Here is a 26,544-nt window from a genome sequence, read left to right on the forward strand (position 1 = left end):
GTGGTGCGTCGCCTGATGTGTGCGAGTTGGCTCTTTTACGAGCTGCTCCTACGACAACTGAATCTGGTGGCAGTTGTGATGTGATAAAAGCAGGGTCCGTGGGCGGTGCTTTATATTTCTTCTCCACCCTTGGAGTTATTGTTCTGCTTTTGACAGGTTCTTTAAAGATCTGTTTAGCGTGCCTTAGCATTCCCGGGAGCATAGGGAGGCTTTGATAATTGCTATGGGTGGAGGAGAGGGTGTTGAAAAGGAAGTCATCTTCGACAGGCTCTGAGTGTAAAGACACGTTATGGAACTCTGCTGCCCTAGCTACCACCTGTGCATACGCTGTACTGTCTTCAGGTGGTGAGGGCTTAGTAGGGTACGACTCAGGGCTATTGTCTGATACTGGGGCGTCATAGAGATCCCACGCATCCTGGTCATCTTGGCTCATAGTGGTATGAGCTGGTGAATGTGACGGAGTCTGTGCCGGTGATGTATGAGTTACCGGTGGTGGAGAGGGTGGTGGAGTTACCTTCTTTACGACTTTTGCTTGTGGTGTCTTTTCTTGTGGTTGGAAATCGAGTTTCCTTTTTCTCCTGATTGGGGGAAGAGTGCTGATCTTCCCTGTACCACTTTGTATGAAGATCTGCTTTTGGGTGTGGTCTACATCTGTGGTTTGTAAATCTTCCTCAAACCTGTGTTTGCGCATTTGGGAGGACAGTGATTGTTCCTCTGAGTACGAACTGGCTGTCGGTTCAGTTGCTGGTCGTTTAGGCACCGAAACCGTGTCTTTTGTTGTTTTCGGCTCAGACGAGATTTTTCTCTTTTTCGGTGTTGAACTTTCTCGGCGTCGGCCACCTTCGGTGCCGCTGTCTCTGTGCCGAGCAGCCTCGGTGGTGCTGTCTCGGTGTCGACCCTTTTCTGCAGCACTTTCTCGGTCCCGAGATTGCTGCGTGCCTGTGTCTCGACCCGAGTCGAGTCGGACGACCTCGGCACCAGTTCGCCTTTTTTCAGTGCCGATGGACGGTCACCTACTTTATGGGTTGAGCCATGGCCTGTTGGCAGTGGCGTCCCCTGGGCTTTGTCTGTTTTCCCGTGTGGTGCTTGCTTCGACGTCTTACTCACGGTTTCTTCGACGTCGAATTCTTCCGAGTCCGATTCATGGATGGAGAAGGCTTCCTCTTCTTCTCCCTGTTCCTCGAACCCTCGTTGTCCTGTCGGCGTGGACGCCATCTGCAACCGTCTGGCTCTTCGGTCACGGAGCGTTTTTCTCGACCGAAACGCTCGACAGGCCTCACACGTTTCTTCCTTGTGCTCGGGGGACAGGCACAAGTTACAGACCAAATGCTGGTCTGTATAGGGATATTTACTGTGGCATTTAGGACAGAATCGGAACGGGGTCCGTTCCATTAGTCTCGATGTTGCACGCGGTCGGGCCGACCAGGCCCCGACGGGGGATTGAAATTACCCCGAAGGGCTACCGGAGCTCTTCAGGATTCGGTGTCGATTCTAATCTAACCCCATACCGAACGAAACAATACCGACGTAGTTTTCCGAAGTTATGACTATCTTTCCGTCCCGAAACACGGAGCGAAAAGGAACACGTCCGAACCCGATGGCGGAAAAAAAACAATCTAAGATGGAGTCAACGCCCATGTGCAATGGAAACAAAGGAGGAGGAGTCCCTCGGTCTCGTGACTCGAAAAGACTTCTTCGAAGAAAAACAACTTGTAACACTCCGACCCAACACCAGACGGCGGACTATGCACAGCATGTGTATCTGCAGCTAAACATGCCACCGAACCTATAATTACAATTAAGAGCACACACTTCACAGCTCAGTTAACTCTTTGCAATACAACTCCAAAAAACTAAGGGCCAGATGTACAAAGTACTTATTTTGCATTTACTAAAGAGTGACTCCTTAGAAATTGCTATTTAGGAAATGCAAAATGGTATGTACAAAAATAGATATTCCCTAACAGTGATACTGTGGATGAATTGCTATTCAATACCACACTATTCATTCCTACACTTCAGCTGAAGCATTTAAACTATCTTAATTAATTATCCCAGGACGGTTGTCTTTTTACGTAAAGTAGGGTAACAGTTTTTCACAAATCAAAACAGTATGGACACATCGTGCCTCTCTAATCCCGCCCACTTCGACCTCTGGTTTCTGTGTGCCAGTACATGGCGTTGTGCGGCTCGGTGTGAACTCTATTTTGCCCCAGATGTGACAGCATGAGCCAAATACAGCTATCACCATGTGTGCTGATGTCAGTTTCTTTCTGGGCACTATCCACGCTCTTGGACCCGAAGCCAGAAAACCAATTGTTCCATTGTGTGCAGATTTTTAATTTGGGGCCATCCGAGATTCCACAGAATAATGCGGTTGGATGGTGGTGAGGAAGCTGCAGTTACAAGTATCCACTTTAAAGAGAATTACCAAAGGTAATTATCTTGTTTTCTGATGGATACTCCTAACCGCATATTTCTCACCTTTAGAATGGATGCCAAAGCAGTACCTTCCCTTGTGGTAAGCTCTTTGGAATGACTCCGATCAATACAGGCAAGCATGACCGAATGGCCAGAATGCCATTCCCTTTGGTCCTGGCGGTCATGGCAGTAATGATTTGTGAACATGGGTATTGATGTCCATGTCACAGTGTGACAAATATCTAGGACTGGCACTCTGTGTGCCAGTAAATTGGTAGTAGCATCGGCCCTGGTGGATGGACCCTCAAACCTTCTGGAGACTGCTTCATGGCCAAAGTGTAGTAGATATTAATGCAGAGAACTTCCCACCTGAAAAATGACAGTTTCTGCACTGCACTTTCTTTCTTTGCCCCACTGAACGGCACAAAAGAACTAACTTTCCACCTGATGGTCTTTGGTACGAAGCATGTAAAAGCTTGGTGCCCTTTTGGGGTACAAATGATGGAGTCTCTCCTCCTCTTTCGAGGGATGAGGTGGTATCAGAAAATGTCAGAAGAATGATGGACTGTCTGATGTGAAATAGAGTCACACCCTTCGGTAGAAAACCCGCTCTTGCCCTCAGCACCAGTGTGTCCAGAAAGAAGGTAGTGTACAGCGACTAGGTTGAAAGCTTAAAGTTTATTCACATGATGAGCTGAAGCTATTGCAATTAGAAAGGCCATTGTCAGGGTTAGAAAATGTACAGTACAGCTGTGCAATGACTCAAAAGAGGTGCATGTAAGAAAAATAGAGGCCACATTGGCATCTCAATGAATCATCATAAACGGTTTGGGAGGAAATGTGTATTAAATCTTTGAGAAAGCACACCACAATGGGCGATTTGAACAAGGACATTTAATCCAGTAAATGCAAACCGCCTGACAGATAACCTTTGACCATGCCTACTGCAAGACCTTGATGGGCTAAGGACAGAACAAACAGCAAACCATCTGACAGTCTGGCCTGCAACCGGTCCATACTGAAGGTGCCACAACAGGCTACAAAATTATCGAAGTGTACACAGACTTCGTAGAACCACGCTTGGCCTCCACTACTTCGGGACTTAGATCAAAAGTGGTTAACTGCTGCTGCTCAATATCCACTCATGGAGATGTAGATTGCTCAAGCCTGGGTGCAAACCCCTGCCCTACTTCTGTGACAGAAGATCAACGCGAAACAGTCACCTCATCGCAAGATAGATGCTCTTGTACAGAAGTTAAGGGTACCAAACTCTCCTGGACCAATCTGTAGCCAGTGCAATGACTTAGGCTCAGTCATTCCTTGTCTTCAGAACTCAAGAAAGGGGAGGTTGTGGCAGGAAGGCATACATGAGTCCCATTGTCCACTCTAGGCAGAAAGTCAACAGAACTCTAGAGCTAGAACCTCAACTGCTTGTCTAATGACTACATCAAATGTGGCTGACTCTTCCATAGAAGGGCCAGAGGGACAACCCATCCCCGAAGCAGATGAAGTGTCTTGGCCATAGGCATCTTGAAGGTTCTGATAAAAATTTCATCATCATGACTTCACCATCCCTATTGTCACCCACATCACCAAAAACGGAATCACTTTGTTCAGAGTCTAATCCGAAAAGGTGTTGGAGATATGGAGGGGGCTTGTAGCCAACAGCAGTATTTTATCACAGTCAGAATAAATTGGGGCCCGGCATATTGAAATTGTTCAGAGCACAACTTTGACCTCGGTCAAGATGAATTCAGTTCAGTTTTTAAAAGGATAAATGGGCTAGACATATTCCTCCAGTATCAGCAGCATTGTGGCCTGTGTCGAAGAGTCAGGAACCAGTATGGATCTTGGTGTTGGGCGTGAAGTGGCCTCTAAAGACTTGATCAAAACCTGAAGCGGGGTTGGTAGGCACAGACGGCGCCAAGGGCAGACCCACCGGTGGTAACCCAAATGGAGGCCTCCACAGATATGTGCACCTCGAAGGTGGGCCAGAGGGCACTGGTAGAGTGCTGAAGATCTAAAGAACGGTCTGCTTAAGCATTTGAATCTGTTGTGGCATTGTTGACCGCCTTGGAAATTCATTGTGCATTGAGATCAGCAGTGGAATTGACTCCTTGGAAGAGGACTGGGAATGATTTTGATTGACATTTTGACATCCTCATGCCTTCTCAGCAGGAGTGGCAGGGCTAAGATGAGGACAGCTTGGACTTACTGTGCTTTGCCTTGGATATGGGCATAGCCAAATTCTTTGACCGCGATGACGACATGCCATGCGTTTACGCCCTCAACTTTGAGCAGGAGTGCTCTCGCGTAACTACCTGTGGTGTTTCGTGACATACAAACTTGGCTTTGGGTTCCTAGATCACCTTGGGTTGCATCTGGGCACATGCCTCACATGACGTGAAGCTGTGCCCCAAACACCGGAGAGACGTCTTGTGGGGAGCAATCAGAGGCATCTGTCTGCAACAGTCTCTACCAGGCTTACACCATGTTGTTTTAGGCAGGGGATTATTTCCTTGCAAACCACAAAGAATTTTGGAGAAAAAAACTTTTCAACCAATAAAAAAAGTTTGGCACTAGGTCCAGATCTGCGCACGGAGGAGTGAAAATAAAGGAGCTGATGCCAGGGCTCTTGCATGGTACATACATGCTCCAGCCATCACTTTCATTATTTTTAAGATAGGCTGCAGCAAAATGTGCAAAAAGATTTAGTGCTTAAGATTAAATAAGTGCTTCCAAATTATGCATTTTAGTAATATGCAGACTGTACCTTGTGCAAACATTTTATAAGTCTCCACTAAAAAGACTTTGTTTACAACTCAGCTGGTAGCACCCCTACTTTACCTCTCAAAAATAATACATCTTTGTCACCATGAAACTTGAATTCCATCAATTAAAACCTACTGGCTCCAAATCAGTCTTTACATTTCCATTGGTTTTAGGTAGCAAGTACCCTGGTGAGAAGGCTTGGTTCTTCATTAACGCTCTGACCCTCGCCCTCCACTATCAGCACAAGCAACTCTTCTCGCTTCGCTTTCAGCAGGAGGTACCTCAAGGTCAGCTTTACCCGTTCAAGAGTGGGGGGAGGAGGCGGTTCCCCCCAAAAAGTATTGTATCTGTTTTTGAAGGTTTAAAAAAAGCATAGCCAAATTGCTGTATTGTATTGCAACATTTATATGGCACTTACAACTCCATTGTAAGGCACTAAAGCGCTTGTCTACATTGGTAGCATGCTACGCCGCACGGTGTGTATGGTTGGAAATGTACTGCCTTGCTTTGGAGCCAAATTGGATGTTTCGATGGCTATTTCTCCACGTTTTTCAGTGTCTTGATCTAGTGGCAGTGAAATCCAAGCTCGGGTAATCTACACGGCAAAGAATATGTGACTGAAGCGCATGGACGGGCCCCGTTCCTTCAGCCCTCTCGGAGCTGCGCAGTGACTCACGACTTTGTCAGCAGCCACTGGACGCACTCACACCCCTCTCTAGACGTGGCCCAGTCCCTGCCCTTGCAGTCATTTGTGTTAGGGCAGAGGAAACATTTTAGAAGGGCTCCTACTCACTTTAAAAGTGTGTATGTGTAAAACTACATGTGATTTACATGTTTTCTAATGCACGGTGCGCTGATACTGTTCCTGCTCTCGACTTCTTAAATGGACTGTGCGCTGAGGCGCAACACTGGCACCTACGGCCCGTGCCGCGGCGGGGGTGGCGGTGGATAGGGGGGCAAACCTTCATGGACGACACTGCCCCCTCAGAAGGCCCCCATTCAGTCCAAGGCAAATGAATATCTGTGGTAAAAGATGACTCCAGGGCCCCCCGCCACATTCTGCTGCGCGGGGGTCGTTTTCCTTTACGCCGCTGATGCCGAGTGAGTTCTGGCTTATGGTCAATGTACGTCATTCGGTAAGGAGGATCAAAGTAATTTTGGCATCTAGGAACAAGAATGATTTTGGATCACAGCAGAAGCTGATGAAGACGCTAATAAACAGCATTTATAAAAAAGGCGGACTCTCCGAAATCGAAAAAGTCCAGAAATAGGAGCTGGCCTTAAAGGAAAACACATACACACAAAATAAATGAACCAGTGAGTGATTAAAGACGGGGCAGAGAAGAGAACGCGCCAACACTTTCATCTATTCCCCTGTGACCGGCCAACCAATTTTCAAACAGCTCCAAGGCTTCCAATTAAAGCTCCCGTTGGCACATCATGAAAGGCGGGATTATGAGGCCACCCTGTGTCGGGATACGGATGCACGCCAGTGCACTCCAGCAGTTCTTCATTTTGTTTTACCTTCAGCTAAAGTGAAGCCGGCGCATCTGTCACATCAACGCGAGGAAATGTTTCGTGCAAACTGTATTGTAATATGTGAGCACAATCGAAAAGCTATGGATTGAAGGAGTAAAAAAAAAAAAACACGAATGTAAAGCAGCTCCATTCGGTACCAGCAAACGGATTCATTTAATAAGGTGGATTCTACAAACAAGCACTGGTAAAGTCAACGATTTAGGCCCAATGTGCATTCCGTGCTAACACATTACAATGAAGCACACCAGAGACAGCCAGTAGGAGCAGTCGGAGAGGGCTACAGCTGATAAGTAGTCCCTAAGGCCGTTCAACGGAAGCACTGAAATGGAAGCGGAAGGATGCACACCAAACAGCCGTCAGCATTTGGTGAGATATAAATACTCCAGTGGTCTGAGCCAGGGCACAACTGCTAAAAATTCAAGCACAGTGCTGAAAAAGGAGGACTGAAGAAAGTCAAATGTTTAAGTGGGCAGATACAAATCCCATTCTTAGTATACCGTTAGCAACAGGTGGTTTTGACAACTGTGTTCTATATTTTTAAACCCAGACCTAAAAATATTACGAGCCTAGATTATGCAACCGGTAACAAGTTGAGTAAAGAAGACCAAGGTTTGGCCAGACAGGCTCGGGAGAGCAGGGGACACTTGCCTTTCCTCAAGAGTACTCCTGTCTCAGAAGCACCCGGATAGAAATTGTAGCGAGACCTCTTGGACCACCTATCGACCATAACAAAATGGAAGCAACAGCAAAAGAAGCGCTAAAACTGTATTATCTATGAGGAGATCTAGCAGATGATTTTGAACTTGGAAAAGAAAAATGCTAATTAGGAGATTTTTTCATATTTCGGCAGGAAGCATTTGATTCATTCCAGGCTAAGGGAACTAGTAGGCATGTGCAATGCTTTTGTCCCCAACAAAGAAATCAAGGCCCAAGTATCACAGAAAGGCCACTCATTCAGCTAAACTTAGAGAAGCCATTTTACAAGCACCCAGATGCGGCTACATACAACGAAGATGTCGTCCTTGAAGCTGTCAAAAGTGTAAGCAGCACCCTTGAAAGCAGCCGGTGCATGTGTAAAGAGCCCACGCAAAAAGCAGATTACGTTACCACAGAAGTAAGAGGTCAAACGAAAAGCCAATACAGAAAGTCAAAGAACTGCCAACATTTCTGGTTGAAACTAATGTGGTTATTGTAGGGGCAGCATGGACTGCACAAAGGCTCAGGTTCTACCAACTGTTGCAGATGAACAGCTTCCTGCAAAGTCAACCATTTTAGTAGCTGAGTTGAATGTTTCGGTGTAATACATCAAGTGGGGACGAGAAAAAGGGAGGGTCCCAAAACGTTGTTTCCACATTCAATCTCCCGTAGGGATTTTCAACACGACTACAGCTAAAAAGCTAAACGGAATTATACAAAATCTGGCAGATAGCTAGATCTCGGTCCAGAAAGATCTCTTTTTGTGATTTAGTGTATATTCGTTTAGTAGTTTTGGAATTATTAAAGGAAAAAGAAATATAGATATCTAGAGACGCAGATCCACTTGTGGGGGATCCACGCATCCTGGGGAAAAACAAGGCTCTGAATGACTGGCTGCAACCTGACAGGAAAGTTGTGGCCACCATTTTCTTTCTTGCTTGGACAAGGGAAGGGAAACATAAAGGAAAAAAACAAACAAATAAAGGGTCAGGATACAGGCATCCTCACCCCATAGGACACATGGAGGGGTTCCTAAGGGACCCCTCATGGGCAAAAAATTGCCCAATTAGTTTTTTTTAAAGTCCAAAATACAGATCCGCGGATCTACTGTGGGGCCCAGTGTGACTCCCAGTATAAATCGATGATGGATCTGTGGATCCAAAGCAGATTTATATAAAAAAAAAAAAAAAACATAAAAACAAACATAAAAACAAACCCACACACAAAAATCACACACAAAACCCTCGCAGCGCACGGCCAAAGGCTGTGCCTTGCGTGGTTTGGGTGCATGCAGAGGGCTGGATTAACATGTGGTAATTATACATTACTTTACGTTAAAAAAGTATGGAAATTCACTAAGAAAATAAATCAAATTCTGCAGGGACGTTATAGTTAGGCTGACGTTTTATCCATACAAAATCACATAAATTCATCAATTATTGTTAAACCTATACTCATCTGAAGAAATTATAACTTGTGCCATTAAGAAACTTCAGGCCACAAGTTATAGGGCCTCATTTACTTCTGGGCGACAGATAAATACTCTGTCATGGAAATGTGTTGGATATCCCCCCTGCCGTATTATGAACCCATAATATGCTAAGAAGATCGTAATACAGTGGACGGGTTATCCGTCATGTTTGTGACGGAGTAATCCTGCCGCTAGGATCTGAAACAGGCCCATAGTTTCTTAACATAAGTATAACTGCTGAATTCCTATGTTTTTGTACGGGTAAAATATCAACCAAACTGAAACAACCCTCTAACCTTTTGTTTTCTTAGTGGGAAAAAAAATAACCCCCCCCCCCCTTAATTCCTAGTTTCAGGTAATGGTGTACAGTTTTTGTTGGTTCGGAAATACAAGTATTCTAGTGTATAACAATTTAGAAGTTCCCACTATCACCTATAAACCAAGGCTGGTTGAAAGAATGAACAGTGTTCTGATGGACTGTGTTAAATGGACCAAAGACAATAGGTGTGTCATGGAGAACACTGTTAGATCCATGCTGTGTTTCTTTGCACCACTCCCCACTTGGTTACAAAGAACTGCTCCTATAAACATCATTCAAGGGTGATACTGCCAAGGTTGCCATTATATATGATCAGCATTATTTACTCAAGTGATGTGTGGTAACATGAGCGAGACATCCCAATAGCCACTTCTCCATAGGTGCCAGGAAGTGCTGATTTTAAGCAGAACTCATTGGCAAATATATGATATGGCAAGGGACAACAGGCAACCAAAGGTAGGCCAGGAAAAAGTGCTTATTCAAAATAAAACCCACTGCAGGTCTAGTCGGCAGCAAGTACCAGGAACCAATTGACTCAAAACAAAGTTAAACTTACATTCTAAGACATAACAAGGAATGTCATGGGATCAGTATTCAGTTTTACAATGTGTAATTCAGTTGCCTATAACAAACCCCTTGCCAGGTCATTCAATGTACAGCCAACCCTCAGTGGTAGAGTAGGCCTCGCATTAAACAAGGTACAAACACACAACAAAATCAATGTTTAGAGTTTGGATAAATACCTTTCCTTGTGATATCAGAATTCCACGCAATGTGTCAAACCCGATTGAAGGCCCCTGGCCTGTCTCGTCAAGGCGTCCTTCCAAGTCGAACATAGGAATGCAGGGGCAAAACAGTTCAGAGATATGATGAAGCAGCAATAATCTATTCCTCAGTCCAATAATTGGGATTTCCTGTAGATGATTATACTCCATAGGGATCTGTTAAAGAAAAATATTATTAGCTAAATCCAAAGGTAGATGATAGGAATAAATAATACACTAACATGTTAATATGTATTAGCGAGTGCAAAAGCACCCAGCGTAAAAGTACCGGGTATCAAATGTTTTTGCTCAGTTTATACCTTTAAGTTAAAAAATGGAGAATAACCAGTTCAAGCTATTTTCTGACAGTTTTGCATGTTTTTACATTTAGCACTGGCCCTTCTCACCAGGCTACACATGGTGGTAAGATGCTGGGCTAAAATTGGGGCTAAAACAACTTGAGCTCCACTCCTAGCAGGCGCCATCATTAAAACAGCCATATATTCTAGCAGTCCCTTCTTTTAATGATTGGGCCTAAGTGACCCCCATCAATGTGAAGAAAACAAAACTTTCATTCCTGGTGCACTAAATGTTACCTATTTTAGTCCTATTTGCTACTTGCCTAGTTCAGCTGAATACTAGACAGAACTTTAGATTATACAGCAGTTTTCTTTAGTCAACAATGTGTCTTGAACAAGGTATTTTTTATCAGACCTAAACAAAAAGAATGAGAAGATAAAACATCAGTGTGCAATTAACACACTAGTATACATTTACAAGAAGCCAACAGTCTGACAGGGCACATCAATGCAAATGAAGATGAAGGAACATTTGAGTATGGGATTGGTCTATTCCAGTTAAATTAGGTTGAGTTTTCTATATCATATTTCTAGTGAAATTACTACATAGTTTGGTTATCTGAATGACAAGGTATTCATGCCAGTTCTCCTACATATAAAACCCAAAACAGATACTAAAAAAAAAGAAACAAGTTATCCTCGGTAATGCTCTTTCTGGTGGATACTCTAACCACAGAGGCTTCACCTTTTCTTCCCCTAAATGCCAAGATTCTGAACTTTCCCAGCAATTGGTTCTGTGTGCCAACAGGTGGCATTATGTGACTCTGCAGCAATACTGCACAGCTCATGGGAGTGACTGCACAGATCCGTAAATCAGCACCACCCCTGCATGCTGACATTCTTATTAACTCTTCTGTCCCTAAGATGGGGATCAGCCTTAATATACTGCAAATCTGACAGTGTGCAAAGCCTAACCCGGGACCTTTTTAGAATCCTAAAAGTCCACTATGCAGAATGTGGGGGAGGAGAGTGAGGAATCTGCGGTAAGCTAGACTGTTCACCAGAAAGAATGCTACTGAGGGCAAATAATGTGTTTTTGTGATGGATACTTCTACTCACAGATTCCCCACACTCTGAATAGATGCCAAAGCGGTACCTCACAAAAGGTGGAGGGTGTGAGGAGTGGATTTCACACCAGGAAATCTAACAAAAATGGTCCTCCTTGAAGATCTGAGAGTCAAGGTAGTAATGTCTGCTGAGGGTATGGACAAACGCCCATGTGACCGGCTGACAGAAGTCCAACACCAGAATACCCCTCGTCAGTGCCTTGTGGTCTACTTGGTTCTGGTAGAATCCCACAAGCCTGTGGGAGAGAGGACCTACATGCAGAGGCTGCAGGCGTCTCAGGTGAGTCCAAGATAGGTGAGACCATACTGGACTCTGTCTCTGGGCAGCCGGGGACCCTTGTTGTCACCACTGGTTGGCTTCACCTTGGGTCATGGATGTCAGGTGCAGTAGTCTCTTCTGGTGGCTGATTTCCAGGGTTTCAGCAGCTGCAGAGACTTTTCTTTTGAGTTTCTTGTTGCAGGGCAAGTCCGGTGCCCACACAAGACTTGAGTTTTTATTGAAGGCTGGATAAGTTGGCTTCCTGTGCAGGATCCTTCGAGGTCAGCAGGAAGGCCAGAGGGGCTGGGTCCAGGTCAGCTGCTGCTTCTTTTCCTCTTCTGCAGGTGCAACTCTTCTTTGTATGGGTCTTCTTAGGTTGTCGAAATCTGAGTTCTAGGCTCAGGGGTACCACCTGAATACTCAATTGAGGGGCATTATAGGGAGTGTCACGCAGTAGCCAATGGGCTGACCACCCTTAAGGTGCTTCACCCTTCTTATGACCACGTCTGCTGGGAAGTGGGCATCACCGTAAGCTTAGCGGCATATTTCCTTCCAAACAAGAATGAGGAATTTAAAAAGTAGTGTCCACTTCAGCTCATCCATCTTAGGGGTGGGACTGGCATGAAGTTTGCATGCCTCCTAATTTAACCAATTTTCCCACCTGTGCTGCCACATAAAGTGGGGTCAGGACAGAAGGGTTGGTCACCTCCACCACCTGGAGAGACCTGGGTTACATTACAAAGGCAGCAAGACCTTTGAAGCTCCCACCCTGGAATGTCCATCCTGCCTGGGAGAGGAGGTAACACCTCTGCCCAGTGCAGGCTTTTGTCTCTAGGTCTCGAGAGCACTGGCTTTCACCGTGGGGTTCCAGAAACAAATCTGTGGTTGCTTAACAGGTCAGGACCAGTCAATCAACACACTAGCAGCCGGTATGTTTTCAGGGGGCACCTCTAAGGTGCCCTCTGTGTACATTTATCAATAAATCCATCACTGGAATCAGTGTGGGTTTTTTGTTTTCTGAGATGTTTGAGGCCAAACATCCCAAGGTTCAGAGAAGCCATCATGTAGCTGGGGAATCCTTAGTGACTAGTATCCAGCACATGCATTTAAATTGGCTTCCCTGTACACTTACTATGTTTAGGAATCAACAAAGACATAGCAGGGACATAGTTGCTCATGCATATATGCTCTCACATGTAATATAATGTACCCTGCTTTGGGGCTGTGAGGCCTGCTAGAGGGGTGACATATATATTGAATGCAGTGTTAGGGGACATGGCACAGGTGAGGAATCTGCAGCTCGAAGTCTCTATCAGAAAATATGATAGTTCTTCTGTGGATTTTCGATTTTTTTAAAAGTTTTAAAGAAATTCCTTGGCTCTCACTATGACATAATATAATCTACGTACTTGCTATCTTGACCAGGTGACCAATACTTTGTCAACAGCTAAAGGCAGCTAGTGAAAATGATGCATATTCAAAGCAGTATCTAACTTCAGCCCTAAAGAGTCACTAACAATACTGAATTTCAGAACACCTGACATGAATATTCATGAGACATGAGTCATTTATCATCTTGGGTGATCTCAACCTTCGCTGCAATGATGAGAACAATGCACTCATCCAAACCCTAAATGACCTTCACAGCAACAACCTTTCCCAACACTGCAAAGGCCAAACCCACAGCAAAGGCGCTACACTAGATGCGATTATAGCGCATAAAGATTCCCTCAAGGTCGACGATATCCTTCCTGTCGACTGGTCAGATCATCATATCATCCTCTTCCATCTCAACTATATCCCCCAACTCACTCCTCATCCCCAAAAATCCTTTAGTTGGAAAAGAAATTTCAGCCAAATCCCCCTATCTACCCTTGAAGAAAAAATCACCTCTCTTCTTCCCCCCCCTTCGACCATCCTCTCCACGACGGACTTAACCACCCACTACAACTCGACTATAACTACCATACTTGATCAGCTTGCCCCTCTAAAACTGAAAAGACTGCGAAACATCCCACCTAGAGCTTGGTTCAACAATCACCTCAACTCAGAGAGAAGACAACTCAGAGCCACTGAAAGACTTTGGAGATCTGACCCCTCCTCTACCCACTTGGATCAGCTCAGAAGTGCACGGAGAAGTTACAAAAAACACATATATAATGAAAAAAGATCCTTCTTCCAGAATACCCTTGACAGAGCCATAAACCGCTGGAAAGAGCTCTTTAACATCATTAAACAACAAACAACCAAACCTGCTCCCAACCCCTTACCCACTACCACGGCCACCTGCGTTAACTTTGCCAATTTCTTCAACGATAAAATCACTGAGATTGAACTTTCCTTAGCACGGTACTCCCCCCCCCCCCCCCCCAACATTGTGCCCCGCCTCCCTTCCACTATCAATCTTATCCCTGCTCTATACCTATCCGACAACCCGTCCCCCTTAACTGAAATCACTCTCCTCATCCGGACGAGGCTGCCGGCCCCCGCTAGCTGGAGTTCTTTCCAACCCCTCCTGGTATCGGACATCTCCAAACTCATGTCCTCCTCCAAAACCTCCTCCCACCTAGCTGACCCCCTCCCTTCCTCCTTGGCAAAAAAACTCCACCAGTCCCTCTCCCCTACTTGGACAATGATCATCAATAGCTCCCTCCAGACGGGCGTATTCCCAGACTGCCTAAAACTAGGCCAAATCACACCAATTTTAAAGAAACCAGGAGCAGACCCGAACAACCTCCACAACTACAGACCTGTCTCCAACCTTGCCTTCCTGGCCAAAGTTCTTGAAAAATGTGCTCTCCAACAATTAACCCAACATATTGATTCCAACAGCCTCCTAAACCCTCTTCAATCTGGCTTACGGAAAGGCTGCAGCACTGAATCAGCCATCCTCAACATTGTGGATGACCTCCTCATCTCTCTTGACTCTGACAGACCCTGCCTACTCATTCTCCTTGATCTTACAGCAGCCTTAGACACTGTCGACCACAAACTCCTTCTCGACTCCCTCCAAAAGAGAGTAGGCATTGAAGGTACTGTCCTCCGCTGGTTTTCCTCCTTCTTACAAAACCGAACGCAACAAGTAAAACTTCTCAACTCGACCTCACCCACCTCCCTTGTCACCAGAGGGGTCCCCCAGGGTTCTGTCCTCTCTCCAACTCTCTTCAACATCTACATGGACCCTCTTACCACTATACTCACTCGAGCCAATATCCCCTTCAACTCTATGCTGATGACACGCAACTCTATATTGAAATATCCACCTTAGACGACATCCACCGTCTGAACAATACCCTTAAAGAAGCCCTATGTTGGCTCTCACATAACCATCTCAATCACGACAAGACAGAAATACTCCTTCTCTCGAAATCTAACCAGCTTCCTCAACTGCAAGAATGGCTAATATCTATTGATACCCTCAAATGCACTCTCTCCCCGTCTACCACGGTCAAATCCCTGAGAATTTCTCTGGACTCCAACCTGACCATGCAGGACCACATCAAGTCAAACGCTAATAATGCCTTCCTCAGCCTTAAACTTCTTCACAAAATCAAATCCTTCATTACCCAAGATGACCTTAAACAGGCCACTCAAGCACTGGCACTCTCAAGACTAGACTATGGGATCTCTATCCTCACTGGCCCGGCCAAATCCCGACTCGCCCCTATGAGGTCCACTCTTCATGCAGCTGCTAGACTAGTGACGGGAACTAAAAAATTTGACCACATCTCCCCAGCCTTGAGGAGTCTGAAATGGCTCTCGATTGAGGCCCGTTGCCAGTTCCGCACTGCCTGCCTAACACACAAAGCCCTTCACACTGGGAAACCTGAATAACTCGCTAACAAGCTAGTGAAAGCTGGTCAAACCAGATCTCTGAGAAGCACAAACTCTCTCCTCCTCCTCCTACCGAAACCTAACAAGCAAAAAACTCGGTCATGCTCCTTCTCAAACAACGCTCCGAGAATATGGAACTCCTTACCCATTCACATCAGATCTAACCCTTCCCACATGACCTTCAAGAAACTACTGAAAGAATTCCTCCTAAACCAACCCTCACATCAATAAGGGTCTCTCACTCACCACCCCTCCTTCCACGAATTGCCACCCTTCTATTCATGAGAACCCCTTTGTATCCTCATTCTACAAAGTGACTCTTGACTCGTGTGTTTATGTTTATTTTCTGTTCTGTTGTAAAGCGCTCTGTTACCCTCTCGGTCTTGCTAGCGCTATAGAAAACTCTTAAAATAAATAAATAAACATGAACATTTAAGTCAAATATCTTCATTTACATACCTGAGTGGCACTAAAGGAAAAGAGTATGACATTATGCAAACCAACTGAACTCTTAAACTAAGGTCAACTGATATGTATATAAGGGCAATCAATAAGTTTAGTACACTTTGGACCCTTTACAAAATGCCTGGTCTAATTACATTTTATCTGCAAATGTAATCATTTTGTAAGAAGCAGATAATTTTTTTTACAATCTTACCTGTGAAGGCAGTTTTCCTGCATTCGCTGGTTTGCTGGTAGACCAAGCTAATGTGTGTGCAGAACCACAGGCCACTCGGTTGATCTTTTTACCCTGAAGAGCGGCAACTAGTCGTGGCCTCTGGATAGCGTTTGTAGTTCCATCCCCTAGTTGCCCTTCATCATTATCTCCCCACGTGTATACCTCCCCTAGGAAAGAAAAACATCTTTCTTCATATCTCCTCTTTCAAAGGTAAGTGGAACAAGTTATGTAACCAAAAGCCAAGAAATTAAGAGAACTTAGTGCCACCAAACCACCCTCTTTCACAAGTGTAAAAAAATTGCATATTTCCATACAGTTCAAAACAGTTTTGCACTGGCCAACATGTTTTCATAATTTTCATGACGGTGTAGGTCCTGTTACATAATTTTTGTGTGAGAAAGTAAATGCAACCACCCTCCTCGGATTCTAGGTTTAAAAAAAAACACACACTAATCGCACAGCATTTCTGCTGGGGGCTTAAGATGGGCTTTCACTGTCCTTTAGAAGAATATAAACTGGTTTACACAAGAAACTAACAGGTAAGCTGTTGAAAACTGAATTGAATTAACACATGGCAATTTGTATAGGGTGGAAAGAAATGTTCAGTCTTTGTAAACAATAAAGTACAGCCCATCTGATAATGAGAGAGAACAAGCCCATGAGAGATGAAAGTTGCATCTCCGGTCAAAGTTTTGAAATCAGGGGAGAAGAGCTCTTTGATACGTCTACATTGGTAGGTTCTAAGTTTTGACTAAAAGAAGTAAAGTTTAATAAATGATTGCCTAATTAAGACATCAATGTAATGTGGCATTTGTAAGGCATATTGCCGCTCAATGTGTAGGGCTTGAGGCAGTAAGTAATATTTTGTCTCGCAACTTTAAAACCTGATTAGGGAAGAGGCCAGAAGGCATTTTAAAACTTTCCCACAGAATCACTAGGAAGAACTCTAAAAGATTTAAACTCGGCAAACCTCTTAATTGCTGTGAAATTGTTGGTGAAAATAAGGGGCAATACATGTGTACACTGCCTTTAGCATTCTAAGTAACCATAACAGGGCAGAAAGGACATTTTAAATCAAGTTAAAGTTCCAGGACGGAGTCTGTACAATGCGTGCTGTTAGGAAACCAGGTATCATTTTGAAGATTGTTATACATAAAAGTAAAGAGCAAAAGTGAAGAATCCGACATTAAAGAAACGATCTCATCCACTGACAGCTTGAAATCATAATTTAATATGCTACATTTGCTGCCACCCTTCCTAGAAGTAACCTGTGGGAAAAGTTTATAATAAGGCACGTACATCATCAATCTTGAGAAAATCTCAAGCAAACATAGGGAAACAATATAAACTGCTACACTGCGCCGAGTTACAATGGAAGGTACAAAAAAACGGATTTGAAAAAAAAAAGTATTGGAGCACTAATCAGAATCAAATGATGTCGCACTTGAAAAAAGTGGGGGATGATAAACTGAAGGCTTCATACATTGTAAACACTATGGGCCTCATTACGACCCTGGCGGCCGGTGGTGTTCCGCCAGCTATTATGACCGTGGCACATTAGCCATGGCCATACCGCCGGCTCCTCCAGCATACCGCCATGGGGATCCCCAACCGCCAGCCTGTACACGGCGGTAAACACCGCCATGGAAAGGCTGGCGGTAAGGGGAACTCGGGGTGCCCCTGAGGGCCCCTGCACTGCCCATGCACTTGGCATGGGCAGTGCAGGGGCCCCAAGGCACAGCCTTATTGCACATTTCACTGCCTGAATTTCGGGCAGTGAAATGTGCGACGGGTGCTGCTGCAGCTGCACATCAACATTGCACCCGTCTCTATTACGAGCCAGCTGCAATGCTGATGTGACTTTTCCGCTGAGCCAGTGGACAGAAACACTGTTACCGTCCGCTGGCCCAGCGGAAAAGTCATAATAGGGAGCCAGATATAACGCCAGCAGCTTGCCCGGTCTTTTGAAAAGACCGCCGAAGTTGTAATGAGGGCCTATGTATTCCTAAAAGTATATAATGCAGTTGAAGAAATCCCTATTCACAAAATGATTGCTTTATTAAAAGGTATCCTCATCAGATTTTATAGGTAGCCAAAATCCTTTTGATTTTAATGCTTGGGAGGGCTTTGATTAAAGATGTACATAACAAAAAAACAAAAAAAGAAAGAAAAAAAAGGTCATCTAGCCAAAGGTTGCTCAAAATCCAAATGGGCCTTGAACCAGGATTCTTGTGATGTTGTCAAAATCAGACTATGCAGAAAGTGAAGTCAAATTTGATCTGGCAATTTTATCGGTATATACTGCTTGGACAGTATTATTTTTCGAACCAAACACCCTTGATTTTAGATCCGTACAGAAAACGTATTTTCAGCAATGCCTGAGGATACTTCCAAATCTTTGGGGGGAGAGCTAAACTAGCCACTCAATCTTGCTCATAAATACATTCTGGTACAGTTTGTAACCGAAAGAGAGGCAAAAAAGATGAACTAAGAAGCACCATCAAGTTATTTACCATCTTCAGTGCAGCAAACACAATGTAAAGATCCAGTGGCGATGGCTATCACTTTCTTTCCCTGGAGGCCTTGTACTTGTCGAGGACGTCGGACATGGTCATCAGACCCGTGACCTAATCGATGGTAATCACCTTTGCCCCTACAAACGCACAAGAAAATGTTTAATTCGTACAGTATAGCATGAGTATTTCACAACCACGTATGTTTTACCTTTAAGTAGCCTTGCTAAATAAAAAAAAACAGATTTTACCTAATGTGGACAGTTCTACCAGTTTCCAATCTGTGTCGAAGAACATTTAGTGTCAAAAATTATATTTTCTGTATATATGAGTGGTGGGGCTCATGTATGTTTTCATTGTGCCTAATTCACATCAATAGGAGAACCAGATCTATTTCTGCATTAAAGCGTATGGAGCAGAATGCAGGTTTCCATCACATTTGCTGTGAAATTTGATGCATGCTCAAGCATGGCAATGCAACCTAAATGGCAGGTCATTATATGTTAAATAAATGGGAGTATTGGGAAAGGAGTACCCCCTGCTCTATGGGATCCAACTGCTTGTGATATCTGGTGTTCTGAGCTTTTGAGACCCAGCACAAGTGCTAAGCTACAGAGATCACAAAGCACGTACCCTGCAGCTGGCACGCATCTGCTGTCTATGACCTGGGTTATCAGCATTAAGTAGTGCTGACGAAAGTACCATTTTTATAATACTAGCACTGGGTAGAGCCCTTTGTCTGATTCTGAAGGATGGGGTGCCTAGGAAACCCACTTGTGTTAAGTTCCGCTTGTATGAGACATCCAGAACCTTATGCTGACATCCAAGTGCATGTTGAGTGTGCATGTTGTGCAAAGCATGCATGGTAGCAGGACTTTGTGGAAGTGAGTGTGAGATTGCTGAAAGCAGCAGGATCCATTATGGATAGCCCTGGTATTGCACAGCAGAATATGAAGGCTATGATACAGCTCCCACAGATAAACCAGCTACTTACCTTCGGTATTGCCCTTTCCAGTGTGTACTCTAGCAGCAGATTCCTCACTGCCCTTCCACGTTATTGGTTCCTGATGGAATGAACATCTCAGTAACTCAGGACTGAGAATCAAAACATCTGGATCTTATCCTGACTGTCAAGGACTTGCTGTGGTGATAGAAACGCCTTAAATGCTAACTGCTAACATTTGGACAGCCCATATGAAGGGAATTCTTTCCCTAGAGCTCAGGTGGGGTGTTGGTTTATTGTCTGAAAACCCAAAGGAGATCAAAAGCCCAACTGTCACTTGGAGGTGGGCTGACACTGACTGCTGCAACCTCACCCTGAGCAGCAAGGTATAGGAAAACATACATATCCAGCCTCCAAAGATGAGCTAGAAACACCACCATCACTTTCTGTGACCACTAAGGAGAGAAGGTAAGACCGAAGGGCAGAACAGCAAACTGGAAGTTATCTATCCTCACTGAGCTGCAGGTAGCGTCTGTGGGGCTGCAGAACAATATATAAAATACACATTCTGTAAGGCCAGGGACATCATTTTGTCTCCTGGAAAAAAAGCATTAAGGTTCAGAGGCAGAGTGAGCATTTTGAACTTGTCCTTCAGGAAGGCATTCAAGGGTTGGACGTCCAGTAAAGACCTGGCCTCCCTGTCGTCGTCTAGCAGGAGGAAGTAGAGCAAATAACACTCCTTGCACCTCGCTGAGTCCGGCACCAGCATGATGTAGCCTTTACATAGCAAGAGACTGACTTCTTGCATCATGAAAGAGGTATGTCCTGCTGAAATTAACTCCTGTGTGGTGGGAAAAGGAGGTGGGGAGGAATGAAAGAGAGGGATATCCCCTTTAAACATTTTGTAAAACCCTTCGGTCTGGAACGATAGATTTCCAGACAGAGAAGAAATAATGTATCCTGCCTCCTATGGGCTGGGAGGGTAAATCAAAGCAGCATGGGAACCACTGCAGCAGTGGAGGAAGATTTGGAGGCTGGGTTGAACACCTTTGGTCGCCACCACACTTCTGCCCCACAAGAGCAGAGGTTGTTGCTGCACCAGCTGGGAAGTTGAAGCTGTCAGTAAGATACACCGCTGGAATAGCACCTAAGCATTCTATATTTCTGGTGCAACTGTCTGGTTGAAACGCTGTGACGCAACTATCTTTTAAATCGCTTGAGAGCCGAATACTCTAGATCCATTGAAAGCATGCCCATAAGGGATACTTAGACATCCTTGAAAACTCAGTTGATCACACCCAGGTATGCTTTCTATGCACTTCAGTCGTGCCAATTGCACAACCTGTTCATTTGGTGGTGTTCAGGCCTGCACACAACACATATTTGTTGCATCCTGCCCATCTTGGAAGACTGGAGTCCGTAAAGCCCTGCAGTACTTTGGGAAGTCGGACAAGATCTTACTAGCCATGTCCCATAATTCAAGGGTGTACCTGTCCAGAAGGCACACCACATTCAAAAATTGTAAATATGGACTAGCTGAGGAAAACATTTTCTTGCCAATATTTTGATATGTTTCAACCCCTCCAAGAAAAAGCATTTTGATTTACTTCAATTGTGAACGTCTGCACCCAAAGGCTTGTAGGCCCTGGGTAATGCGTCAAAGTCACTCAGGTCTGTGTCCTCTGGCTATAGGCCAGCTGACTGGAGAGGCAAAGAATGGCTCAGACTAACTGGCAATGAGTGTCCAATATGGATTGGGATAAATGGTGACAGTGGTTCTGATAAAGTTGGACCTGGATGAAGAATCTCAGTCAATAAATTAGCTTTGGCTATTAGGCAAACTGGAAATCCAGCACTTCTGCTGCTCTTTGCACTCTGCACTTTTGTACATTTGTGGATGAAATGATGAGTCCAGCTTTGTCTGCGGGGAGGTGTCTAGCCCATTGGCATTTTGCATGTTTACAACCACTCATCAGTGTAATGGTGGTGGCTAGATAATCTACTTCCTCATCATCATCAGTATTGTGAGGGGTATTTAGTACGCCCTGGACCGCACTGGATTTGAAGATGAATAGGACCCTTACCCTTTGATAGTATTAGCACTAAGGGTGAGGTCAAGTATTATGATACGGCTGAATAGTCACTGGTTATGCTTTAGTTATTTCATAGCTCAAAATAGACCAGCACAGGGTGACATCTGTAGGGGGTCAGGTGCCAGCACACAAATTGGATATGGTACAGGCACTAGCAGAGTCAATACCAGCACTAGCACGAAATGAACTAACATGGTCCCTGGGGATAGAGATAAAGTTTGGACCGGCTTTGGTATGGGCCCAAGAAAAGGGTCGAAAGGGACAGTCAGTGTTGGGGAAAGGCCAACCAGCACACATCCAACTAGAGGCCATGTGGCTCCTTCGGTTTATATCTTTTTATAATTTTTGTAAAGCAGAGTACAATATCCACCTATAACCAGAGGCCGGTAGGAGGAACAAAGTTCAAGACAATCACAAATAACAGGGAAAAGGTGGGGCAGGATGGGTCTGTGGGTGGGGCCGAGAAGGAGAGAGACCGAGGTTCGTCAGGGTCTGAAAAAAGGAAGAAAAAACTTGGAAAAAGCTAGTGTATATGAGAGAGAGAGAGGGGGGGAGCAGGATAGTCAGTCCTCCATTTCAGGTAGATGTGTGTCAGTGGCGCAAGGTGGAGAATACGGAGGTAGAGTGAGCAAGTCAGTTCCCTAAATTCACCCAATAGGAATTGAATGGAGGGTCCCTATGTTTTGTCAAACTGTGGCAACATGTGTGTGGCTGCTGCCATCAGTTTTTCCATCCCTAGGAGGGTCCAAAATTTGAGGAGCCAATCTAGCCTTGTCTGAATAGCGTCAGTGCCCTATCGGGACAACAGAACTTGGTTGGCTGCTCCCAGTGTAGGTCTGATAGTGGACCCTGTGCTGAATTCAAAGGGTAGGTCAGGGCATTTGGAAGGCCCAATAGGATATAATCGGGAAATCACAGCACTTCAGTGTCGCGCATTTCATTCATGTCTGCCAAAACCTCTGACCAAAATTGTTGTATTTTGGGCCACTGCTAAAGCAAATGCGTCAGTTTGCCTGCCTGTCCACAGTGCCTCTAAAAAGCTGGGGCGTCACCCGGTCTCCATTAAGCCATCCTAGACAGAGTGTAAAACCATTCATGGGATATTTTGAGAAACATTCCTTTGCCGAGTGTGCTACACACAGATGCACATGCTCTGTGAAGGATGTCATGACATTCCTTGAAGGTGAAGGGGCGCTCACATTCCTGTTCCCATCTTTTCCCTGCAGGTGATTTAGTGTGGGTCATAGGTGTCAGGAGGAAAGCGTGTATACGCGAGAGGATACGTTTATCTGAATGGTGCATGAAGAGCCATTTTTCAAAAGGGGTGAGGGGACGGTTAACGTGGGTGTAAACGTGCGGCTGCATGATCCAGTGTCCAGTGACAATGTATTGCCAATAAGCAGTGGGGGGGGGGAGGTCATAGTTATTTCAGAGTTATGGGAAGTCCATAATCCCATTTATATTAAAAAAAAAGTCCCCCACTCTCATGCAGATGACATCTTGCCATTTTATGAAGGCGGATCCCTGGGATGCTGGAGGAAAGTCTAGGTTGCCTATGAAAGGAGTTAGAGGCAATATATGGGAGGAGAGGTGATGCGTTTCTTGCACCCTATACCACCTTACTACTGTTATTCTGGTGATTGGTGAAACATAGACCCCAGGAGGGCAGGACCTTTTGGGAAGCCATAGTACCTTCCAGATGTGTATTCCTGCGACAACTTGGTCAATAAAGCACCAATGTTTCTCTGTTTCCATCCTAGACCATCCCACTGGGTATCTGAGTCGTGCTGCCTGGTAATACCATTCCAAATGGCGTATGTCCAACCCCACTCTGCCTCACTCAAATAAGCCTGCATTCTTGACATACATGCCTTTTTCCCTGCCCAGACAAAATTGTTTATGAGTTTTGTAATTTGTCCAGAGTGTGTGCTGGAGGCTGCAAAGGTAGCGTTTGCATAACAAAGAATTTTAGGCAAGGACATCTTGACCGCCGCCAGCCTCCTCAACAATGATAGGGTTTATTTCTTTCAGGATGAGTGATCAGATCTGATGTTAGAAAGGAGGGTGGTATAGTTAGCCTGGGAAGAATGCCCAGTATGAGGGTGTATATGTAGGCCTAGGTATTTAATTTCTTGAGTGGCCCACTCAAAGGGAAACAGATGCTCACGCCTGGCTTGGTCATCCTGAGAAATGAGGCTAAGTGCCTGTGTCTTCTGAAGGTTAATTTAAAACCGGAGGCTTGCCAAATTCTTCCATTTCAAGCAAGGGAAGCAAAAGGAAAGTAAATGGCTGTGTCACGGAAAGCATCCCATCATCGGCATACATTGCTAATTTATGTTCTCTACCTTCCATCCATACACCTGCTATGGAAGGGTGTCTCCTTGTGCGTTTGGCAAAGGGCTCCATATAAAGGATGAATAATAATGGGGACAGTGGGCAACCTTGACGGGTACCCCGCACCACTCTGAACGGTTGTGACTTCATGCCATTGACTCTAACCCTTCCCTGTGGATCAGCATAGCTGCATCCTATCCAATTGGTGGAACCATGCGCCCTAGCCAAATTTGGCGAGCACCAACTGAAGGTATGGCCAATGAACGCGGTCGAAGTCCTTCTCAGCATCTACAGATCAGAGATACAGAGTCTTGTGCGCTGCGTCTTATCAATGAGGTGACAGAGGCGTTTCGTGTTGTCGCTGCAACCTTGTTCAAGTATGAACCCTGACTGGTCCGGGTTGATTATGCCCTGCATATAGGGAGCCAGACAGACGCTAGAATGCTAGTAAAGATTTTAACATTTAGCAATGACATGGGTAGGTATGAAGCACAATAGGCTCGGTCCTTACCAAGTTTAGGGAGAAGCGCAATGGTTGCCATTGTCATCGTGTCTCTGAGCACACCTGTATCCCTGAAGGAGTTCTAAAGGCACTCCAATAGGGCAGCAAGGGTAGCTGCAATCGTTTTGTAAAATTCGGAGGTATATCCATCCTGTCCAGGTGCTTTGCCCGACAGAAGAGTTTGGACAGCCAAGAGTATCTCTTCTACGTGAATATCTTAATCTAGACTAGAAGCTTCATGTGTAGGGAGTTGAGCTATAGGGGCCTGAGCTAGGTAGGCTGCGCCTGCGCTAGTGTCAACCTTCTCTACTGTGTATAGAGTGGCGTAGAATTGTTCAAATTCCTTTGCTAATGTGTATCCTGATATATGCGGTTACCCTGGGACTCCACAAGTTTGGCCACGCAGTGTTGCATGTTTGGGCACAAAGTCGTTGGGCCAAGAGGAGGCCCACTTTGTCAACCCCAGAACAAAATTAAACGCAAAAGAGCATACTCTGCTTTATCCACACCCAGTGCCCTCAGCTGTTTGCTGGCTGCTGTTGAGTTGACACCGCACTTTGAGGGAGCCTGTACGTATGTATCCTCTCCAATGCCCACATTTCCTCCTCCAGACGTGTTTTTTTCTTTCTCTTATCCCCATTAAGTCTGGTGGAGAGAGCAATGAAGTGGCCCTGAACGACTGCCTTTAAGGCATCCCACAGCACTGCAACAGGTGTGTCGTTAGTGTCTAAGTAGGTGCACATAATAGAATATGATATTAGATACATACGTGAGCAGTTTATGATTGAAGCGCATGTGTGTTGGTATGGACCCCCCCCCCCCCTCCCCCAGGGGTAACTGCAGTCTGATACTGAAGGGCACATGAATGGATATTTCTTCCTCCTGTCATCATTAAGTCTGGCGGAGAGAGCAATGAAGTGGCCCCTAAAGACTGCCTTTAATGCATCCCACAGCACTACAACAGGTGTGTCGTTAGTGTCTAAGTAGGTGCGTATAATATAATATGACATTAGATTTATACGTGAGAAGTTTATGGTTCAAGCACCATGTGCATTGGTATGGACCCCCCAGGGGTAACTGCAGTCTAAAAGTGATAGGAGCATGACTGTGTCAGGCAGCTAGAGTGAAGTGAGGGGATGTCAGAAAGAGATAATTTCGAGCATATGTTTGGTAAGAGGCAGAGAAATAAGTGTTGGCTCTTGTTGTCGAGTTATGGTGTCGTCACAGCTCCGTCAACCCCATGTCTACTAACCATGTCTCACTCAAGACCAAAAGGGCCCCCGCCTGCCCAGCTCTTTGTATAGTAATGTATAGTAGGGTGTTGTGTATGATATTAAAGTCACCCCCTATAAGTATGTCTGCGTCCGCTGATGCCACCATCTTCCCCACTGCATCTTTAGGAAAGGCTTCCTTGTGATCAATGGGGGCATAGATCGAGGCAACTGTGAAGGTGTGGCCCTCCCAACTCCAGTCCAAGGGAGAGCAGTCAGCCAGACAGTTCTGCTCGATTCGGTAATACCAATCCTGGGAAATGGGATGGTAGTAATATTGCTAACCCCGCCTTCTTCACACACCCAGAGAAGAAGTACTGAGCAATCGCTTCCAATCTGCACGGACAAGGTGCATTTCTTGAAGCAAGCAGATGTCGCACCAAGAGTCTCTAAGGTGCGAGAGAAGTGTCAACCGCTTCGTTTGTGCATTGCGGTCCCTTGCATTGAAGCTTAGCATCTTAACTATGTGTCTGTGTATTGTAGGAATGTAACTATGATCGTAAGAGTGGGTTCTGTGTGGCCCTCATTGTGTTAAGATAATCAATTCGATTGGCTGAATATATCAGTGTGCCGTGAATAGTGAAGGGCCATGTTGGTGTTAGCATAAGGTCAGGCCTTCAGGTACAGTGATGGATAGCACAGGCAGGGTCCCCTCGGGCAGAGGAGCTGTGTTCCAAATGAGTCTCAGGGCCCCTGTGCCAACAAACC

At 45.2% G+C, this 26,544-nt stretch overlaps 1 protein-coding gene across 4 annotated transcripts in view; it reads right to left on the reverse strand.

Annotated features, from left to right (window-relative positions):
- Positions 1-26,544, reverse strand: part of HERC2 (HECT and RLD domain containing E3 ubiquitin protein ligase 2) — a 1,448,528-nt gene that overhangs the window by 108,796 nt on the left and 1,313,188 nt on the right. For all 4 annotated transcript variants that reach the window (XM_069204283.1, XM_069204284.1, XM_069204285.1 and 1 more), the window contains 3 exons: positions 18,694-18,833; positions 16,160-16,347; positions 9,962-10,159 (listed from right to left, as the gene is read on the reverse strand). In XM_069204283.1, coding sequence (XP_069060384.1) covers positions 9,962-10,159; positions 16,160-16,347; positions 18,694-18,833 — 526 coding nt within the window. The remainder of the gene's footprint in view (positions 1-9,961; positions 10,160-16,159; positions 16,348-18,693; positions 18,834-26,544) is intronic.

This window comes from Pleurodeles waltl, chromosome 8 (assembly GCF_031143425.1).
Source record: "Pleurodeles waltl isolate 20211129_DDA chromosome 8, aPleWal1.hap1.20221129, whole genome shotgun sequence".
In the NCBI taxonomy this organism is placed as follows: Eukaryota; Metazoa; Chordata; class Amphibia; order Caudata; family Salamandridae; genus Pleurodeles; species Pleurodeles waltl.